Source organism: Achroia grisella, unplaced genomic scaffold, assembly GCF_030625045.1.
Source record: "Achroia grisella isolate CSIRO2021 unplaced genomic scaffold, CSIRO_AGI_Agris_v1 utg546, whole genome shotgun sequence".
Taxonomy (NCBI): Eukaryota; Metazoa; Arthropoda; class Insecta; order Lepidoptera; family Pyralidae; genus Achroia; species Achroia grisella.
Window position 1 is genome coordinate 1,009,007 of NW_026712931.1, and position 21,541 is coordinate 1,030,547.

A 21,541-nucleotide genomic window follows, 5' to 3' on the forward strand; every position below is an offset into this window, starting at 1 on the left:
ATGTAATTTATGATGCCAAATTTTGTCTAAAAACATAAAAGTTTGATGTACCCTTATCACGTAGGGGAATTTTATGTAATAGAAGTATATATATTTTTTTTTTCGGCTCAAGCTTAACAGGTTATCACGTTTGGCATACGTTTAAAGATGTTAGGAGTAGCAATCAATGAGCCAATCGAATCCGACTCTTATCAGAAGTGACCTTTGTCCCGGCTGTCTGAATTAAATGAGTGTGTGTCCCACACCCTTGATTTCAACGAGCTTTCTTTATTACTGTTGCCAGTGCCTATTTTATTGCATCATTTCTCAGGATTATTTTTGTGTCCACGGTCATTGTTCTATTGACAATAGAACTGTTTGCAAACACGTTTGCTATACTCGTAAACATTTAATGGTTTTCATCCCCGCTGAGTAATATATAAATGTACGCACATATAATATGTATACAAATATATAACCACTCGCTTTGATCGCCTGGATGTAAGATCCGATTAGAGTAAGAAAGCATAAGATGATGGAAGAAAAGGAGTATTCTGATAATAACTAATATAATATCACCTGACTGGGTGGTGAACAAGTGTGGTAATATGGACTAATGAACTCATTCCTAGCATGTGTTCCTAAGTTTGTCATAATAAGCTTAACTGACCTGAGTTAATGTTCATCTTATCATCCTCCACTAGTGCCAACGTAAACCGTTAGCGCAGATGGTAGCAACATATATATTCATCCATTAAAAAAAATACTATTTGACTAATGTGATAATTGTTGAGCACTCCTGAGCTTTAGAATGACATAAAAATTCAAAATTCTTATTACCTATTATATATATTTACATTTTATATGAGATTTGCTGTTAGCGTTGTTTACATTCTTTTAAAAAATAAACAATACTTGAATAAAAGCGAAAGACAAATTGAAGTAATAAAAAGTAATTTAATTAGAAAAATAGTATTTATATGACACTGGCCGTTTATAAAAACATTTATATAAAAAATATACTTTTTTTTACTCTTCTTTTGAAAAAATACTTTAATGTCCTAACAAACAACTGTCATCAGGTTCCAGATATTTATATATTATATATATAAGCCATAGTTGTGATTTTATTTATATCGATAAAAACTTATTATAGCTTTACAATAGATAGGAATGATAACGACGAAAATCGTTATTTAATTGAGCGTGGAAGGGATAAAATTTGAGTTTGTTACAAGAAAATTACCATATATTAAAGTAATTTAATTTTCATACTAAACGTTACATCGAGTTCGGGACTAATTCAAATAACTCATACTGCTTTTATTAAGATAAATGAGTTACAACAAATTTATTGGTCTTTTCAAGTGAATGCCAAACGCACGAGGTGGTCAAATTGACGTTATTTCTTTAGTGTGTAATATGATGTATTTGTTAATTATTAGTGTTTAATTTTGTATTGTTGTCATATAAATTATGACTGGATTGATTTATTATTACGGAACAGATATTTATGTTATTTATGTACTGTATGTCTTTTTATTTATTACATGTGTGTGAATCAGCGAGTCTTTATATATGAAACGGATGTAGATATAAAAGTAGATTGGAAATAACAAAAAAAAAATGGTTTTGTATTGTTAAGTACAATTATGACCTCATAAATTTATGATATTATAAATATACTCAGAGACATAGCAATATACAAGAGCTCTATTTATTTTGAATTATTATTTCGAAATGATAAGCCTCACGTTTTTATTTGTCAGTAGATCCACAAAATATTGCGCCTAATACTTAATTCATTTATGATTATTCAAACGCGTTTGAATTTCATTAGCACAAATATACAAATAATGTCATCCGACGTACTTAGAATAAGTATATTAAAAATGAAATGGGCATTGCCAACGCCCATCACCTATCATTTACATTCGCGCCTATAAATTTACAGTCACCATTTTAATATATACACTTAATTGGATTCTACAAGCGTGACCAGGATATTTTTCTTCTCGCAAATACTATATATATATCGCAAATTTCAAAAAAAAATATTAGAGTCATTACAATATGCTACAATATCAAACAAAATACCTTACGCGTCTATAGTATTATTAGAAAATTGTAGTCTTTCAATCGTATGGTCTACCATTATAAGAAATATCTATCTATCTGTACATTAACATTATTTAAGACAAACTATTATTGCGTTTATATTAATGTAACACATATTAAAATTGTTTACGCGATAGTCTCAGAAACGACTTAACCAAAATGAATGCGGGTTTCCTCTGATGTAGTACATAGATATTTAGCATTTGAATTATTTAAAAAATACAGTTATACAGATGCAATGTCGCGGGTCCAGATATAATAGATATAGTATGTAATGATGTGCGTTAAATACAATAAGTGTCTCGTTTGCATAAAACATAAATAACTGAACAACTGATAAATTGCAATGTAATATGACATCATTGTCGGCTGATAAAAAAAGCGTCATTTTATACTCTTAACGATATTGACCCCGTAAACTCGCAGTTGAGGCATCATGTTCCGCCATTTTAATGAACCGATAAACTTTAATTGCTATCTAAAGACGCAGTGCATATATACAGGCTGATGCCAATTTACTTGCATTCACTTTTACCGACTATAATATTAATCTGATTCATTCATTTTTTTAATAAAAGACATATCGCTAATAATAGCATTTACAACATTATGTCTTAATAAAACTACTGTTTCATCACAATTTGCTTTGCGTTAACAACGATTACCGAACATTCATAGAACCCAAGTGGACACGCCAATATATTCTTCGATTTTTATTTTGTGTATTGATTAGGTAAATTCGCCAAAACTTGTGACTTGTGCTACATTGGGTTCTGGTTGTGACTCCTCGTCTTCAGCTTCAGGCACAGAGGTGTCCTGCACACACGTGCCCTTTTAGCATAGTAGGTAGGATTCAACCACTGACAAATTACTAGGACTTATTGTCCGGTATTTACACTTTTCGTAAACGTATTTGCTCTAGAGGTCAGTTGATAATTATATACATTTGTATTCCGGATGTTTTACAAGAAATTATATGCGAAGTACTCAGTAGTGTATTGTTAAACGTTCACAAAACGGCGCGGCGTAATTCGTTGGTTCGTACGAAGAAATTAATTATGTACATTTTTAGCGTATAAAATATTTATGAATCTCTGTTTCGGTGAGAGGGTGAGATATGATAGTGTTATTACAGAGTAGGGTGGTATTACTTAGAGCATTATTTTCTACTTCTTAAAAAAAAGCAACGAAGACATACAATTTCTTCATCAACTTAATATATTTAACTTACTTTATGCTCTATAGAACGAAATGCATATAATTTTGTAGCCATCTGTATATGCGCTTCCGCGCATCCTATATTGATACGCTCGTAAAACATGTTTACTTATGGCGAAAGTTTCATAGTACTTGCTCTGAGTGTTGAATGTTTTTTGTCGTCCCTAACGAGTACTAGTTCCAACACCTTACATATAGTGACCATATATTAAGGTACGTAAGCAAGTTTCCACTAGATAAGTGAAAATAATTAACTTATTGAGCCTTGATAAAATCAACTACAAATAGATATTTTTTTCAGGACTAAAAAAATTGTGACTAAGCAAATTATAATATTAATAGTAATAAATGAAATATTAAATTATATGGGATATATCCCAAATGTGTAAAATCCAGGACAATTCAAACAGCGCTATGTAGACCGACCTTATTAGCAAACAATCATACTTATTCATATAAATGCTTGTATAGAACCAGACTACATCTTGGGGTTTTTCAAGATATATATAATATACGCTATTAAGGTTTCTTAAGGGTCGACAACGTCTTACTAGTATAAAAAAAAAACAGTAAATATCTGATGATACTTATTTAGTGATATTATTATTACACATAAAAAATAAGGTATATAAAATAATATAAATTACAACTAGATAGGTCTAACATATTCGTAATTAAAAGAAAATGGAACAAATGTAATATGTCTTCACCTTCTCAGCCCACAAACTTCCATAACTCGTCAAAGGCCTTCCAGACAAAAGGCATAATTCACATAGCCAAAAGCAAATTGCGTAAACGAACATATGCGGTGAAGCTCATTCGTCCATGACACGTTTCAGCGAAGCCACGGCAATCAAAGTTGTAATTAGCAACTAGTGAAACAGCAAATTAAACGTCCTTTCATGTGACAAATTTACGTTAGACTATCAGACAGGGCTATGTGCGTGTATCGTATGGTTTTGACAATCGCAATTTATCCCTTTAATTCAGTATAAGAAGGTTTGAAGACCTCATTTCTGTCGCTAATGAAAATTAGTTATATTTATAGCTTAAGAGTGAATTAGTAGGTTATATTTTTTGTAGTTTTCATACTCATTTACTCGTTCCTATAGAAGTTCTATAAATATCGTTTCTGGATGCTGATATTATATAAAGTCCAAATCAAATGTAAAGTCCAATAATAGTACATAAAAGAAAATACATAAATAAAACATTCAGATCTTAATATCATGATTATAACCATCCTAATATATGTCAACATACTGACGACCTGCTACACTGCAATCTCTTCCTAAAACTATATTAGCAGAATACACAAACCTTGACAGAAGATTTTACTTCGTTTTTTATTTTTTTACAGTATTATAATGTGCTTTGTTCTCATACCGGCGATTTACATTGTTAGAATAGAACTAAATTTACTAATATAGAGTATAATTCAGATGTCAACGCCATAAAAAAATGTCCTTTATATCTGAATTACACCTTTAATAGTGCAGTTCTATTATTTTATAAATCGAAATACGTACTATTTGTTTTAATACAATTATTCTGTAATAATGTCAATAATTTAAAATTTTAATTAATACATTTAAACGTATCCAGAAATTAAAGAAATTTAATGAATATGTAAAATAATAATATCGTGCGTTTTACGATTGCGACATCCCCGCGATTGATAATTTATATGCAGGGTTCAAAATCGTGATTTAGAAATCCCATTTCAATCCGTTGCAGGCGGTTTGTTTTGTAGCGTGGTTAACAAATTAACGGTTAATTAAGAGCTTGTATTTGTGAATTTCATAGTTTACCTACAATATTACAAAACATATGCATTTGATATTTTGATTACCTTTGAGGTATAAATTTATTAAAATATACATAATGCTAGTGTAGTAATTTGTTCTGGTAATTATAGTACTGTATGAATTTTATGATTTTTATGGACTACGTACACATCATCGCAAAATCGGAAACAAAATGTATTGTTTTCTTTTGAAATTTCTCTTTTTATGTAATGTAGGTATAGTTGATCTGGAATTTTTTTATGAATAAACTAAAATATATGAATTCGGCTTTATAACTCTTTCGTACAGGCTCTTATAGTATGTTAAATCTTCTCTACTCACTGACCTGTAATAGTTATATAATAAACCCTGGCAATTCTTTTGCGGGAACCCGCGATACAGATTCGCCTAGTGCGGGGTCATATGTAAAAACAACTTTGTATATTTCAAAATAAATATATAAATAAATAAAGTATAACATTTATCACAATTCGGTATGGTTACTATAATTTATTTATTCAAAACTACCTAACAGATTTTCTGTGAATTATTTAATATACCTTTGCAAATCTGGGCTGGTTGTTAGTGTAATAATATTTTAACCAGCAGCTAATTTAATTTTAGCAAAATAATGTGGCATCATTCTGAAATTCACGTTGACTGAGTCATAACGACTTTTCAGAGTCACGTTTCGAGCTATATTATTTCTGTTTCTTTACATTTGTTTGGTTTCATTTTATTAAATTATGATTATGTATGTACTTGTTCTAGCTTTTGGTAATCATAACAACATTCAGAACAGCCCATATTGAGCGTTTGTGTGTAAAACTTAGTTTTTCCTAATTGCCAATTATTTATTCATTTGTATAAAATTGTATTTCTGTACATCTCATAATTATATTCTTAAGCGTTCTTTGTGCTATCAGAATTGCAAATGAGATGACGGCTCACCTGATGGTAAGTGGTAATTGTCTCCTATGTACATAACATCAATGATACCAATCATGCATTGCCATTTCAGAGGAAGATGTTATGTTGCTTATCCTGTTTGCTTACAGCCTTACTTTACTTGTGATACTACATTATGTTACGGTTCACATCAATATTGTAGAAAAATTCGATATTTTAAACAGATATTAAGATAAGGTAATAGTTTGTGTTTAGTACTAATGAAGTAGCCAATGTAAAGATTATTACAAATATTGTAAATAGCGCCATCTAGTACTTATGGACCATACTAAGTTATTTGTCATAAGATAACCATTACCCCCCTTGGCTCCCTACAACACTGACATCGGTCTATAAAGACGGAGGTCGGTAGTTGAATAATCCTCTTTCGTTGGGTGAGCCACGGCATTCAGTCGACAAGCGCAGAGCGTGCCGGTTGTGTTTTGGATACTAAAGTGAATTGTATTAGAAATGGGTTTATCCCGGTCTTAGTTGGGCCTGGCCAAAAGCGCCAAGAAGTGAAGGTGAGTGTTAATGCATTCTAAAGGGGCCTCTTAAACCTATACAAGTGTCACAAATTACGGGCGCTATTTGGGGTTTCCTTTGCTGTAGTCGGCTTCAAAACCTAAGTCGTCATCATAATTAGTGCTTCTTAGATTTATAATGAATGGCAACTAAAATATGTAGAAAGAGCTATACACCTAGATAAATCTTAACATAGTCTGTCTAAGTGAACGTAGTAATGTTGTAATTTTAACTTTATTTTTAGATATATTCAGCCAAACTAATTTAACTATTACTTGACAAAAATAGTTTATCACGCACGGCCCGACGGCAACCTAAGATTTAGCTCATTCGAATTTTGCAGAGAGATTTGCATCTAATTTTTGAAAAGGGTTGACGGCGAGCTGGCAGGCGGTTAAATTTATGGCGTGTATCAGCCCGAAAGAGACACGTTTGCTCCAAACAATAGGGGTAGAGATGTACAAATGACAACCATTGATAAATTAGGGATAATAAAAACGAACGAAAATTTAACAACGAGTGTGGGATGCGGCGGTAAATTGGAATACACAATTAGGTTAAAGTACTTATATCAATGTTCTATTCGAAATTTAAAATATTGTAAAAAATATACAGAGAAAGTATGTATTAGCTCTTTACATAATAAACTAAATAATTTTGAAAGTATAGTTTAAAATCTTGCAGTAGTTACTATTTTATATTATATGTACTATTTAGGTACTGTTTTACATAGCTATTGATAAAATACAAATAAACATTTAATCAAAATAAAGTGATATGATATTATCTATGAAATTATAATATACAAAGATAAACTACATAAGTATACCATACTTATGTAGTTTGTCTTTATGTATTATACGGTCGCGCATTGAAATCTATACTATAAAATACGTTTTTTTAATGTAAAAAGAATGGCAAACAATGTGATGGCCCACCTCATGGTTAATCGTAGCCTGTATAACGGTTACAATTCCAGGTTTCTCTGACTCTGTAATTTCACTATTTCATTCTTTTATTATGTATATTCAGACTTCACCTTATCTCACATTTTAAATGAAATACATCTAAAAAAAGCAAGCTACTTGGAGGTTAAAATAGGTGAGACGGAGGTCCCTACCACTTATAATATATTATTTTACAAAGTCATAACTCGGATCTATATATAGTCATATATAATATAAATAATATACCTCGTATATTATAAGTTATTGACCTTACATTGAATAAATATGATATTGTTTATATAATAAAATAATTCAATACATGTCAGGATTCCATTTAAAAAAATAATAAACATTCTTCGTATATAATAAATATATGTATCCGGACTTGTTAAAAGATTTTGCGGCATTCCACTAAGTCAGCTATATTTATAATAGAAGTGATATCATCATTGTGTTAGTACCATTTTACTGGAACTGGGGACATAAATTGTATTAATTTAGGCGTGGCACTCGATTGTCTGTGTTGTGACCTAAAAAGTATCAAAGTCACTAACGTATCCATTGTAAAGAGAACTATATCTGATAACATCATTTGGTCACATGATCATTAATTTAAGTTGAGTTTGATCTCGTCGAACAGATTGATAAAGATTCATTTGATTTTAATTTATAATTTCTACTTCTTTTAAAATATCTACATTTAAAAAGTTATACATTTCGAAAATTACGTAACTTATATTAGCGTATCACTTCCTTAATGGTATTACTAAACTAAATAATATTCAGGAAGTGTTCTAAATTTTGTGAGTTGGTGTATATATGGATTTAAAATAATAACATCTACCAGCCAGACTGGTCTGAGAGACTAGTAGGGTACTAGACAACTGATATAAAAACTTTTATTTTATTTGAAAATACATACATAATATTTATAGAAAAAAATGTAGATTAGTACAAATAAACATACATATGAATACAAATATTTGTAACATGCGCAAATATGTCGAACCGGCGACCTTCCGAACTAAAGCGGTGTTCTAGACGACTAAACCAACGAGGTGTACAATGCTATATATGTAAAAAAAACTGAATTAGTAAAGTACGGTTATTCCAAATGTACATAGACTACATATTATACTTATTTTGTTTTGATCCAGGTTAAGCCACAAGGAGTCTCTGCTTTTTGAAACAAATTATCCCATAATTTTAGAACATGATAGGATTGATTTCAAACTCTCGATAATTACGTGTAGTCGTGTATCAGCCGATATATATTAAATAGAAACATCTATCTCAATTTAACTTATTATTTATATTGATTTTTATATCATTATACATCACTTTAATAAACTTTACATTAATAATGTCATTCTGCGAATCTATAATATCTTTTAGAATCTGAAATTATATTTGATCCCTTCAATATCGGCCTAAAGTATGGCAATAGGAAATCATTTAAAATTAAACTCATATTAAACATTTGTTTTTTATAAGAACGATAAGCTTTATACTTTGCCAGTTTACAGGTTTACCTACAAATAGACGTGAAAGCAATATTTTCGAACAAACTAGCTAACACTGCAAATTCCGCTATTCAAAATGTTCACGCTTAACACGGAACTGGAAAGTTTTTGATTGAAAATTCAAACATTATCAACTGACTTGTGTATTGACAACCGTTACAAAGGTATTGTTAACGTCGGCCCTATAGCTTACTAACCTGTAGGTCAGCACACTGCGATGTGTGACATAGAATATTACAATTTTTTCTGACCGATTTTTCGTGTTTACAATATATTTATCAATCAACGCTGAATTATCAACATTGATGACGCCCCTTAGTAACAAAATCTTAATTTAATTTATTCTAAATTACTATCAAAATGGTGTGTAGTAAGTTTTCATAACATATAGACATTGAATTTTCTACCTATTAAAAATTGTTCCAATATTCTATCCTATGTCATATTCATTATTAATACTAGAAAAATATATATTTACTAAACATATTTTTTACCAATTCGTAGGAAATATCTTTATACCGTTTTATAATACGGATGGTATATAGTAAGTATGTAGTAATAGACATATCCAGTTAAAGTAAAACTAATTTTATTGTAACTGACATTATATACAAATTAATTTATTTTTCTTTGATGTGTATAAAAATTATTTTAGCTACTATAATTATTGTTTGGCATAAAGACAAAAGATATTAAATTTACTCGGGTTATTAACCTAAAAAGACTAAAGCGTACAATTAAAAATTAGTAATGGAAAAAGTTATGACTTATGAAAACAAAAGAGAACGGAAATAGTATTATTGTAAGAAAAGTTGTTTAATAGGTAGCAAGTTTGAAAACTCGACTCGTCTGTTCAATAAATAGGTATGAATTATTCTATTAAGAGCGATTTCCTTTTTTCTTATTAGAGTGGTAATTCCAAAATTAAATGTTCTTTGTATATATCTATATTTTTAGTACAAGGAAGTGGGTATTAACTTTTCATAACATTGTTAGCAATATAAATATAAATCTACACATAATTCCCTGAAAACCAACTCGTTTTCAGAATATTATTTAATAGAAGTATTTATTAGAAGATGCTACGAATGTAAATGTTATCATTACTTTCTCAATATAATATTTGATTTGAAACTATAAGTTGGCAAAAAACTATATTAACTACTTCCTACTGTCAGTGGTCCTTCATCATTACTACTTATTAAGAATATTAATGTATTTTTGGTCCCAAAAGATGGAACATGTCAGTACTTACATCAATATTTACGGTAGATTGACATTGGAATTTCTTAATAACGAAAGAGAAAGAATTTTAACAATAAATCATGATATCGTTTAAAATAAACGAGTCATGTACTCAACAAAGAAGTGAGATTAAACGGACTGCCCACTAAGTTAGAAATTATCCTTTAAAAAAACAAAGCAAAAAGGAAACGATCGTTATACCAAGAGGAAACTTTTTCAATATCAGCCCGACAACAATAGAGTTTCTTTTTTATTCTCGCGGCTAAGGGAATAAATTCCGTATCAAATTTCTCCCTGGATAGCAGTAACAATATATCTGCCGGGCTTAAACTGGAAAATTCCAATTCCATAAGAACACGGTACGTTTTGCAAGCGAAAACGAAAATTAGGATGCACTTTTATTATATATATGTATATATATATACGAATGCACGTATCATATATCTACATACACTGTCAACGTTAGTACGGAAATACACTGTGTGTACGTCCCATATTCTGACTGAACTCATCTCGGCTGTTTTCGATTTTGGGCGAAATGTTATCGTGCGACGTGCGAGCGAAAGTCGCTTTTCGTAGTGTATGAACGACGCTTTGGAAGGGCGGCCGTCGCGTAAGCTACAGGCCACGTGCACCTCGATAAGTTGCGCTTAGTTCTTCACGAACTGTGTGGGAGGTTAGCCGCTACATGAATATAATGTTTCTTCAATGTCATGCGCTATGAGCTTCATGCAGCGAGAATACGTATTCGGTGCCGATGAGTGATTTACGCGCGAGTGCCACGTGATTTTGACAGTCGAAACGGTATTACCGGTTGGTTGTGTCAGTGACAGTGGCGGGTGTAGGCGAAAGTGTTTTTGATAACGATACGACCGGCAATAATTTGAAGTGATGGTCTAAGATCAAAGAGGCCACACCAGGATAATTATGAAATATTACTTGGCGCAATTTCCGCCGGCTATGGAGTGTTTTCGGTGAGTTGCTAATGAGGTTTTTGATTGAGAATCAGTATCTCGAATTAATTTAATTCGCTTGCTTCAAAGTTTGCCAAGTTTATAAGTAAAATATTTATTTCTGTTTATTATTTTTGATCTTATACCGAATATTATAATGATAGATGTGTCAATGTTTGGAGTCTAAACGTTTGTTACACAATGCGGCTTGTTCAAACTTTTTGCCTAATTTAATGCTCTATACAAATAGTTAAATAAATTTGCATATATAAACGAATAGTCCTATAATTCATGCTAATTACCATGTAAACAATTATATATCTATTATTTAAAATATATGTAAGTCTCAATTCGATATTGACATGTCTATCATCGTCTATTTATCTCTCAATATATTAAAAACAAATTGTATATATAAGATATATACAGCAACATTTGTGTGTATTTCGCATTTCATTAGTTATGTATAAGGTACAGTCGTGTAATCTATTGTCAAATTTTCTTAAAAAATAACCGTCTTCTATTCTATTATATATAAGTTACAAATTATATAGTTAAAATAATGTCACTAGAATTTAACTTCAACCATATCACCGCAGATGGCGCCACTACTTATTTTATCTTTTTCTTCTATGTTTTTCTAGATGTATACTTACCTACCAAGTAGGGTAATTATATTAGATGTTTTAGCACTATAAATGTATGACTACTTTTAATTTATCATGCAGTCATTTTCATTTTGGTCATGTTCAAATAAATAATGTATAAATGGGACTATTGACAACAGTACGCATATGTAAGGTGCGGACTGCGCATGCTCGTTACTATGTCAACAAACGAAATACATAAGGACTAAGTTACGGGTAGGTGGCTTTGTAGTTCCATACTACTAATATATGGGTAAATGGCCTTCTAGAATTTTAATACCAAGCAATTTAGAACATTGCCCCGTGGCAATATAGTCCATTGTTGCATTTCTATTATATCTTTTGATGTTTTCAGGAATATCTCAATTTAAATTAAACGAGTGTAGGCTTTTATGTATATTAGAATTAGAAAATAGAGAAGGTATCAGCATATAAAAGTACGTGTATTTTATTATGCTTATCAGCATTATAATAACAATTGTTAAACAATTTCAATCACTAAGCGATAATTTAAAATGTTAACTTACTTAATGAAGAATATTGTTCACATAAATATATGCTTTAAAGGTTTCTTATAATTAATACCAGTCAGTCAAATATAATCGTCGAGATAGACCTGCGGGTCTACTCTGTCGTCTAATCTCAATATCGATTTCGATCCTATCGATTTTTGTACTGTATTATTTTAAACATAATGAAGACTTATCCGAATAATTCGATAGCGTATCAAGTAGTTCTTATATTGATTACTAAATATGGAATAAATACGATCTAATTAAAAGGAATTGGTTTTCAGAGTAAACCGGCTGACGAGCCCAACCATATTGAGGTTGGGTTGCCTTGTAAAGGAGTTCTTGTGACCATCTTCCAACATCATTACAATGTATATTTGTTATATATTAGATTGTCATCTGATTTAACTAAATATGCAAAATTTCAGTATCCAGCAAGATTTTAATGAGGTTTAAAATGCTTAGGAATTGATAAATATTTGTAATATATAGGAAACAAGTTAAAGGAAACTTCGATTATCGATTTAGAGATATATAATTTTATAATAATAAAAACTTCGTTTATAATTTAATTAAAAGCTCTAAACCATAATTACTGGACATAAAATATGTTTATAAAATTTACAATAAAAACTAACGTGATTCGATTTTTTATTTTAGTAGTTTTAATTAATTAATTTTCATTAGAGGAATACCTTCTGTTATCTATCTTTTTTATGGCTAGTTAACAAAACATTTTTGGCATCAGCTGATTTCCCATGAAACGATCAAAACTAATATTTATGTAGGTGTGAGTCAATGACCTTCCTAGCGTAATACCGGCAATACAAACAACTCAGGTATACAATGTACCTACGTAGATAATATATGGAAGTTTTATTTATATAACTTTAATGCACATAATGCAAAATGTACTGTACTCACACATTTTGCGCACTTAACAAAAGCGGAAAATACTTCTTTAAAGTTTGTAGATTACCCTATAGGAGCCTTGGACCAACCACCAACCAACCTAACCTAATAGTCATTATTTGATATAAACATTTATATTGTATTCCACATATAATAAATAATATTATATGATATATGAGGAGAAACGTTTAAAACAAGTTTTTGTCATATTATTTATATTAATAAATTATAGAAAATGTGCAAATACATTGTAAAAGGTAAAGGCTTCGCAATATAGTACGAGAAAGTTAAATATAACAATATGACTTCAAAAGATCTTTGCACAAACATACCGTACCACATCACTCATAATAGTTGTTACATGTTTACAAACGTAGGTATAAGGAAAAATTAAATTACACAAAATTTATGCTGTTCAATAGAACTTCAAGAAGAAGACGTCAGTTGCTTATATGTTATATATGTTCATAATATTAATAACCCAGGATATTTTACACGGCGACATGTACTCCCAAGCTAAACAGAGCTTGTGTTGTGGGTATTAGACAACTAATATAAATACTTAAATATACTTAATTTGTAAGTACATACATAATGTACTATGCATTATGAAACGTTATTATTAGTACTAGTCTCTCTCTCTACTCATACACATGAATATGAATAAATGTTTGTACTGTGCGACCATCGGAAGTAAGGTGGTGTGCTAAATCACTGAAGTCGTCAAATTATTATTAGAATAATTGATGCAATTAGACAAATAATTAGAAAATAAATAATTACGCAAAGATCGACGAGTTAATATAATCGAGTATTTATACTAAGTAAACAAAAATATTCGTATGCTGTTCTGTGTTGTACTTTATAGATATTGTATTGTATACTAATGTCGAATGCAGATATAATGAGTTCAGGAGTCAATGGTAGATATATGTATAAGCTGGTACATCACTAGACTAGTTGCTATTTATACGAAGTATAAGAAAAAAATGTACGCAGAATCGTGTACTATCCGACAGTACTCCTCAGATATTGTATGCAAAAGTTGAATGCAGACATAATGAGTTCATGAAATTGTTGCACAAATACATACATCACAGGACTGGTTGGTGCATTACAAGAATTTTGATGCAGTCATGTCTCAAGCACTCGCTATCTGAGTAGCAATCGAGTACTAAATGAGTTTTTTTAGTTACCAACGTATCTATATCGATTGCAACTTTAAAATGAAACGTCGATTACGAGTGCCCGTTTGAAAAATGGACTGTTTAAAGTTCGTGGTATGTAATAATATGTGTTATGGATGATTGATGATTTGAATGCATATTTATACATGAGTTTACAGTTTTATGACGTGCCCGTTATTTATGTTATTTTTTAGTTGTGATGGATATTAATACTCTATAATAATAGATGAATGTAGTGTTTATATATTACTTATAAATATAAAACTATATAACTCATTAATTTAAGTCAATACATTACTTAATGAATTTATTCAATCAAAAATATCTTCGTTACTCAAAACAAATATTACAATATCAAGTTTAAAGTTTCGTAGAGTAGTAGTTACTATATTTGTTTCTCAAAAGTACGTATTATATATATAGAGTGTTTTTTTTAGAAGTAAATTATATTTTCCATTATATGTTCATAATATAATGTTGTTGTATAGTATTTAGCATCGTCCCATTAGTTTTTATCTTCTTAATTAGATAGACATGTAAACGGCTAATGGATTGGATTAGATTCAACTGTACGCCCATTATTTGACCTTGATATTGTTTTTTTGCCATTCCATGCATTTTGCTATAGCATGCTCAGATAATATATCTATAGCACTTTGTTTAAAGGAAAGGTCGAGCATTTTTGCAACTGGTGCATGCACATTAAATAAATTCTTTATAATTCTGTTCTCTCCACCACCATTCACCCGCGTGTGAGACTGACTTAAAAATAAATATAATATATTTACTATTATATTTATTATAAAAACATTGTTAATATAGTCAGTTGGTTTTCAACATTAATAAAATGACGGCCTCGGCGGTCCAGCGGTTCAGCTCACCGCTTTACTTAGATATTTTTTTATATCTATACGTACATAATATATATATAGAAAATACTTAGAACGATACCATACTTATGAACACAAATATTTGCACCGCGCGAGGAATCGAACCCGCGACCATCGGAAGTAAAGCTGTGTGCTATAATATAAAACTACTATACTACTGAGGCTGTAAAAACTGTCAAAATTAATTTCTTCTGAGAGCTTCTCCTCTTTTTCTGATATAAATTGCTCAGCTTTAAGAATAGCAATTGACTAATCATATCTCCTAAGTTTTTATTGTAAGACAATTGACTTAAAACAATAGTGAATAATACTGATATGACAAATAGACTATTTTATTTATAATTTGCCCATTTCAATTGTTGCTATAATATAAGACATTATATTGATCATGAATACATAATACATTGTAACCATAAATATGACACCACCTGCCAATACTTTTATTTATGGCTTAACCTTTTACCCCATTTATTTCACTTTGTACAGCTTTGAATATGTAGAGACGGGATCTATAATAGAATATGAGGTAACGGTTGCTAATATCTTACATTTTATATAATAATGTGGATATGTAAAGTGAAAAATGTTGCCATTAACGAAGAATTTCATAATATAAAAGGTAATTGATTAGATAAATTAATATATGTAATAATTAACATAAACTACGAGTACTACGTGATAACTTTTACTGGACCTAATACTTTTAAGTATTATCATATTTACATATTCGTTCGACAATATAATATATTATTATTTAAAAGAATACATACATAATCTGCAGCTTGGCCATTTTTGGCAGCAGGTATGGTACTTATGGTACTCAAATTATCTGTTATGTATATTATATCTAGTATCTAAGGTCCCTCAGCGAGTATTTCTTAAAACGCATAAACATTGTATTACTAGAGCAGGAACGGGACAACTATTATTAAAAAATGAATAATTGTTTTATATTTTTTACTACTTTTGTAAGCCTTTTTGGGAATTGTATATAATTCCAAGAGGTCACAAAGAAGTAGTCAATAGTATCATATAAAAACAGATACCAAAATTTATAAAGGGAATGGTGAAAAAGCTGCCAATACATTAAAACAGTTCATACTATGAAAACATTATTGGTGCGCTCTAAATAATTACTATCGACATGATTCATGCAAATTGCTATTGTATTTGTATAACTATTAGACTCAAGATAGATATAGATATAATAAGTAAATGTCACTTGAAATTCTAGTCTCTAGTAAACTACTAAATCTGGGCTATGTGTTGATAGACCAATCAGTCAGTGTCCCTTTATATAGGTATATAAAATAGAGACCTGTACTGGCTTTGTAAGAGTGTAATCAAAGTTCTCAACTCCTTTTTAATATTATATATATATATATTCATAATCGCGGGCACGTAAAGTAATTTCATAAATTATGTATTTTGTGAGTGTAATGTCTTACAAACAAAAAAATAACATTTTTCTCTTTATATCTTTGTTCAGTGGTATTATTAAATCCACGGTGATGAATTATTCAATTTGTCATATTATTTAAAATAAATGTTAATCACTCTAACTCTCTATATTCTAATTTATATTTCTTTCAATATTCAGACGTGAGCTTTACGATTTGTGCGCGTCATTTTATTGCAAGCAATGAAATGGTGTTTAACCGAAGCTATGGTTAAATGCAAAATGTCACCAATACATCGGTTATTAATTTTATGGACTGAGACTAATTGGACACGTACCAAAACTAATTCTGGGTCCAAAGATAAATGCGAGACAACTTACGACGTGTTTAGATTCAGTTCGTGGTGTGAATACTTAGCTGTCTATTGTCCAATGTGCAGATTATTTCCTAATGTGGAAATAGAAGAACCGTTATCTATGTTTGTATAATAAATACAATCTCTAGAAATTTAAATAGAAACTTAGATTTAACATAATAGTACATAAGATTATTTATTTATAATTCCTACACTGTATTCTGATTAAAAATAATGCAGTTAAATACATGCAAAGAAAATTATTTACCGTTTGTAAATTCTTATCATGACAACAGAAAAAATGCAGTACGTCGAAAGAGTACCAAAACTAGTTAGTAGGACATTGTGATATAATCCTTAATTTAAAATTCTTTATTTAGAACTATATTTTAGTAGCAAGATTGGTGACTTACTTGATGGTAAGATACTATTAAAGTCTACTCCAGTACTCAGCTATTCCACTGCCATTTCTCATCTGTGCTGTATTATGATTTAGAGCGAAATACAACTCGCAAGAATATTAGACAGCAGCATATATATGAAATTTAAAAATATCCGCTAAATATTCCTCTTGTAAAACATTAAAAATATACGTAACAAACCGTCTAATAATTTAAAAATATTTTTGTTGTTTTTATATTAATCTACCAAACCTGTGACATATTAGAATTTCATTATGTAAATAAATATTTACAGGCTTTAGAATAAAATTAATCGACAACTGAAATATTTTGTATTAGATTTACTTATTCACTACGGATTTATTTTTTAACAATCGTTCAAAAATTCGCACTTCAAATACAGTTATTTATATTTTAACATAGTTTTGGATTTTAGGGCTAAATTCTTATTATTGTTCCACCCAAATAGAATCGGACGACACAAAATCAATCAATGTCAGTTTTAGAAGTACTTTGTAATAATTCTGGTTGCTTGCGAACGTCAAATAAAGGATTCTTCAACAAATCCATTATTTGATGTTCGCAAGTATTGTTTCAAGGCAATGGATTTATATCGCAAATATACATATAGTTTTATATCGATTTGAAATTGTAAATTGTTTAATTTGTTATGTAAATTTATTGTTACAACAATAGGGCTTGTAGACACATTGGTATCAATACAAGATAAGCAGAGAGTACCTACCCACCAAGCGACTGACTTTTACATAAATATATCCTGCGCTACTTATACTTGTCTATCAGAAAGTTTTATCTATCTCTAACAGTGTTAATTCCAATCTATGTATATGATCTTGATAGATTTATGTGGATTTCTCCGATGGTTAATACGTCGTTCAATCCAGTTTCCATAATTATTAAATATAAATATTTATCTCAAATTAATTTCACTACAAATTAAAAAATATACGCAGAGATTGTGGTAGATACCTAAAGTAATAGAGGAAAAAATAACGCATTGCACTTTGAAAAATTATTTGACTTCTTTCCAGAATGACGACAGGAGCCGAGGTAAAAACTTGTGATAGGTCATTGTCCCTTTTTCATGGCTTATCGCATACCTGCTACAAACCATTAAAAATGGATAATGACCCCTGAAATACTGTTTTTTATACTTCAAGCTGTGTGAATAATAAGGTTTATTGTCCGACGTTCTTTCCACATACCTGAACGAGTGTAATGCGCTTTTTAGAATGTAAGCGGCTTAGTATCAATTTTCGACTTTAGACATAGCAGTTTAATGCCGAAAATTGGTACGTAGATTAAGGTTAATATTTTGAAATTCATGCTGCAAATATTTTGTTCTGCGCGCCTGTTATCAGGAATATAAATATGATATACAAACTTCAATCTTTCAAAACGTCTGTATATGTTTATAAATACTGGTACATCTACCATCAAAATAACGAACGTTCTGCGGCTTTTCATATAATTATGTGCTAGATATGAACTCCTATAAACATAGCATATAATAACTACTAACTACTATAAATATAAACTTTCATATATATGAAATAGTAAATAAACGACTAATTAATATACCAAAAAAAAACAAATGTAGAAATTTATTTCTATCGCAGTGGTGTATCGATTTAATATACTATACCTATTTGAATGATCGAAAATTCAATTCTACAGGGATGAATTCAAATTTTTGTAATTTTGAAAAGCATATATAATTATTTCAGTACCTGTACACACAATTGACAATGAATCTGTATGATGTGTGAATAGTAATTTATTTATATTTGCTTATGTAATTTTATAAACAAAATATCCTGAAATTTAACTCTTTCAAATTTAATGTCAACTCTTGAACTACTTATTACATTAGAACGAACAAACTCTACTCTCGGCGCCTCATTAAAATTCTTCAAGAAACGACAGCGCCTTTTTGTCGTCGCAAGAATTAATGTAACTCTTACTAATTTATTCAAAACTAAATGACTATCCTTTTTGAGTTTTTTATGTATATAATTTAAGCCATGATTAAAGGAAGAAAAGTTTTAAAACATGCACAGTTACGTGTGGATATCAGATTCCATTACCTAGTTTTTATCCTATGGTCCGTACACACATATTCTATAATAGAAACACTATTATAGAATCTTTTGAATATAGCAAGGATTTGTAAAAAACTGATTGTTGAAAATAACAGAAAAAGATAGTAATAGATGATCACAGTGATCATGTGTGAGCGTGAATGGTGCTAAGAGGTTGGATCTTTCAAATAGCATAGAATTAACTCAGCACAGTTGGTTCTCTTCTCATAATTCCTGTATGACATTTACTACCTCCCAAGACATCGAACATATGTATGTCCACCTTTTATGTAAAATAGTTTTTTTCATTTCTTTAATAAAATACATGTATAACACTAACATATTGTATTCTATTAAAAAACAAAAGTTTACCGTTGCTATAACAATGACTTTATAGTTATAAATAAATATTTTATTTATAATATAATTGTACAATAAAGTATTACAAACAAATATTTGTAATATTTATAAAACTTGATTACATTTTCTTTTTGCCACGGAAACTATGATTTACGCTGAAATCTATTATTAATTTTAGTCAGCAATAACCTTAATAATAAGCAATAGAGTTATTGTAAAATTAAACGGTACCAATGAACTTCCAGACACGCTATTAGTAAATAACTATTATTGCTTTAAAATTAAATTCAAATAGGAATAAAGGTAAATAAGTATTTGATTTCTAACAAAAAATTTGTTAGATAATTAATACATCATATCCTTTAAATTATAATAGACTGTATAATTATATTTTATACAGTTTTTATAGCTGTAATGTTACAAATAGAAAGGGAAGACTAGACAGGTTTAAAACAACTTATTAAATTGTCTATGATTGCCATTATAATGAAAATATTTACTAAAAAATGTTATGTTCTGAATGTTATTAACTAAATGTAACCATATTGTTATTACACTTTTCAACAGAACCGACAGTGCCGCAAGTTCTAAATATGCTAAAATAAAATTAAACGTGCTTCAAATGTATGAATATTTTAAAATTCATGAAGTTGAATCTGTCCAAGCGAATCTTACAAAGTTTTACTATCAAATATATATCTATTATGTACGATATATTAGTTACTAGGTCCGAAACTTTAGTGTTTAACAAAAGACGAAACAAATTCTAAACTTATAGACTCAGGCTTTAACACTAAACTCATTTGCATAGATAAATAAGGTCTTCTCCAAACCCCTTAGTTTTAATAGTTTAGACTTGCAAACAAACAAAAGATATAATTACTTTGAAATTGTTAATAGAACACAATGGTTTCAAATGATTATAAATTAGTTCACATATTGACGCTCAAGATAGAGTAGGGCAGATAAATATTATTGGAAACTTTATTTTAGACATATAGAAATGTATATTGAAGATATCTTAGAATAGTTTGACGCAACTACTAAAAGTTTACAATTGCACTGAGATATATAGTCCAGGTTAAAAATATAATAAAGCGTTAGGTGTGACATCAAATCCAGTTCAAGATTCTAAAGAATACCCACGCGATTTAAATCGCGGACAGGATGTGATAAATCATATAATGTTTAGAGAAAATGAACCCTGATTATTTAAACTCGTTTATATTTTAAACTCATACTTCGTTTCGTTATGACGATGATGATAAATTCAGTATCACAGAATTTCATTCTTTGTGGTTACATACATCAAAGGAAGTTCAACTTGCTCGAGACATGTAGTCCAGACGATTGACAAGCTGAAACTAAATGACCACACACGTATAAGAAAAAAAATAAAGAGTGATGTATATGTATCGGCAAACATACCTTATATAGCGGCCGTCTAAATACACATCTGATCGTACTCAGAATGACTTCTAATATCATTAAAAGAAGTATGTGAAGACTTGTTTTTAATTAGAAGACAGTAG

At 29.8% G+C, this 21,541-nt stretch overlaps 1 protein-coding gene across 1 annotated transcript in view; it reads left to right on the forward strand.

Moving 5' to 3' along the window:
- The first annotated feature begins 10,907 nt into the window (after positions 1–10,907).
- LOC131847991 (collagen alpha-1(XVIII) chain-like) overlaps positions 10,908–21,541 on the forward strand; it is a 157,431-nt gene continuing 146,797 nt past the window's right edge. Inside the window, exon 1 of the mRNA XM_059197721.1 lies at positions 10,908–11,264. Coding sequence (XP_059053704.1) covers positions 11,218–11,264 — 47 coding nt within the window. The 5' untranslated portion in view covers positions 10,908–11,217. The remainder of the gene's footprint in view (positions 11,265–21,541) is intronic.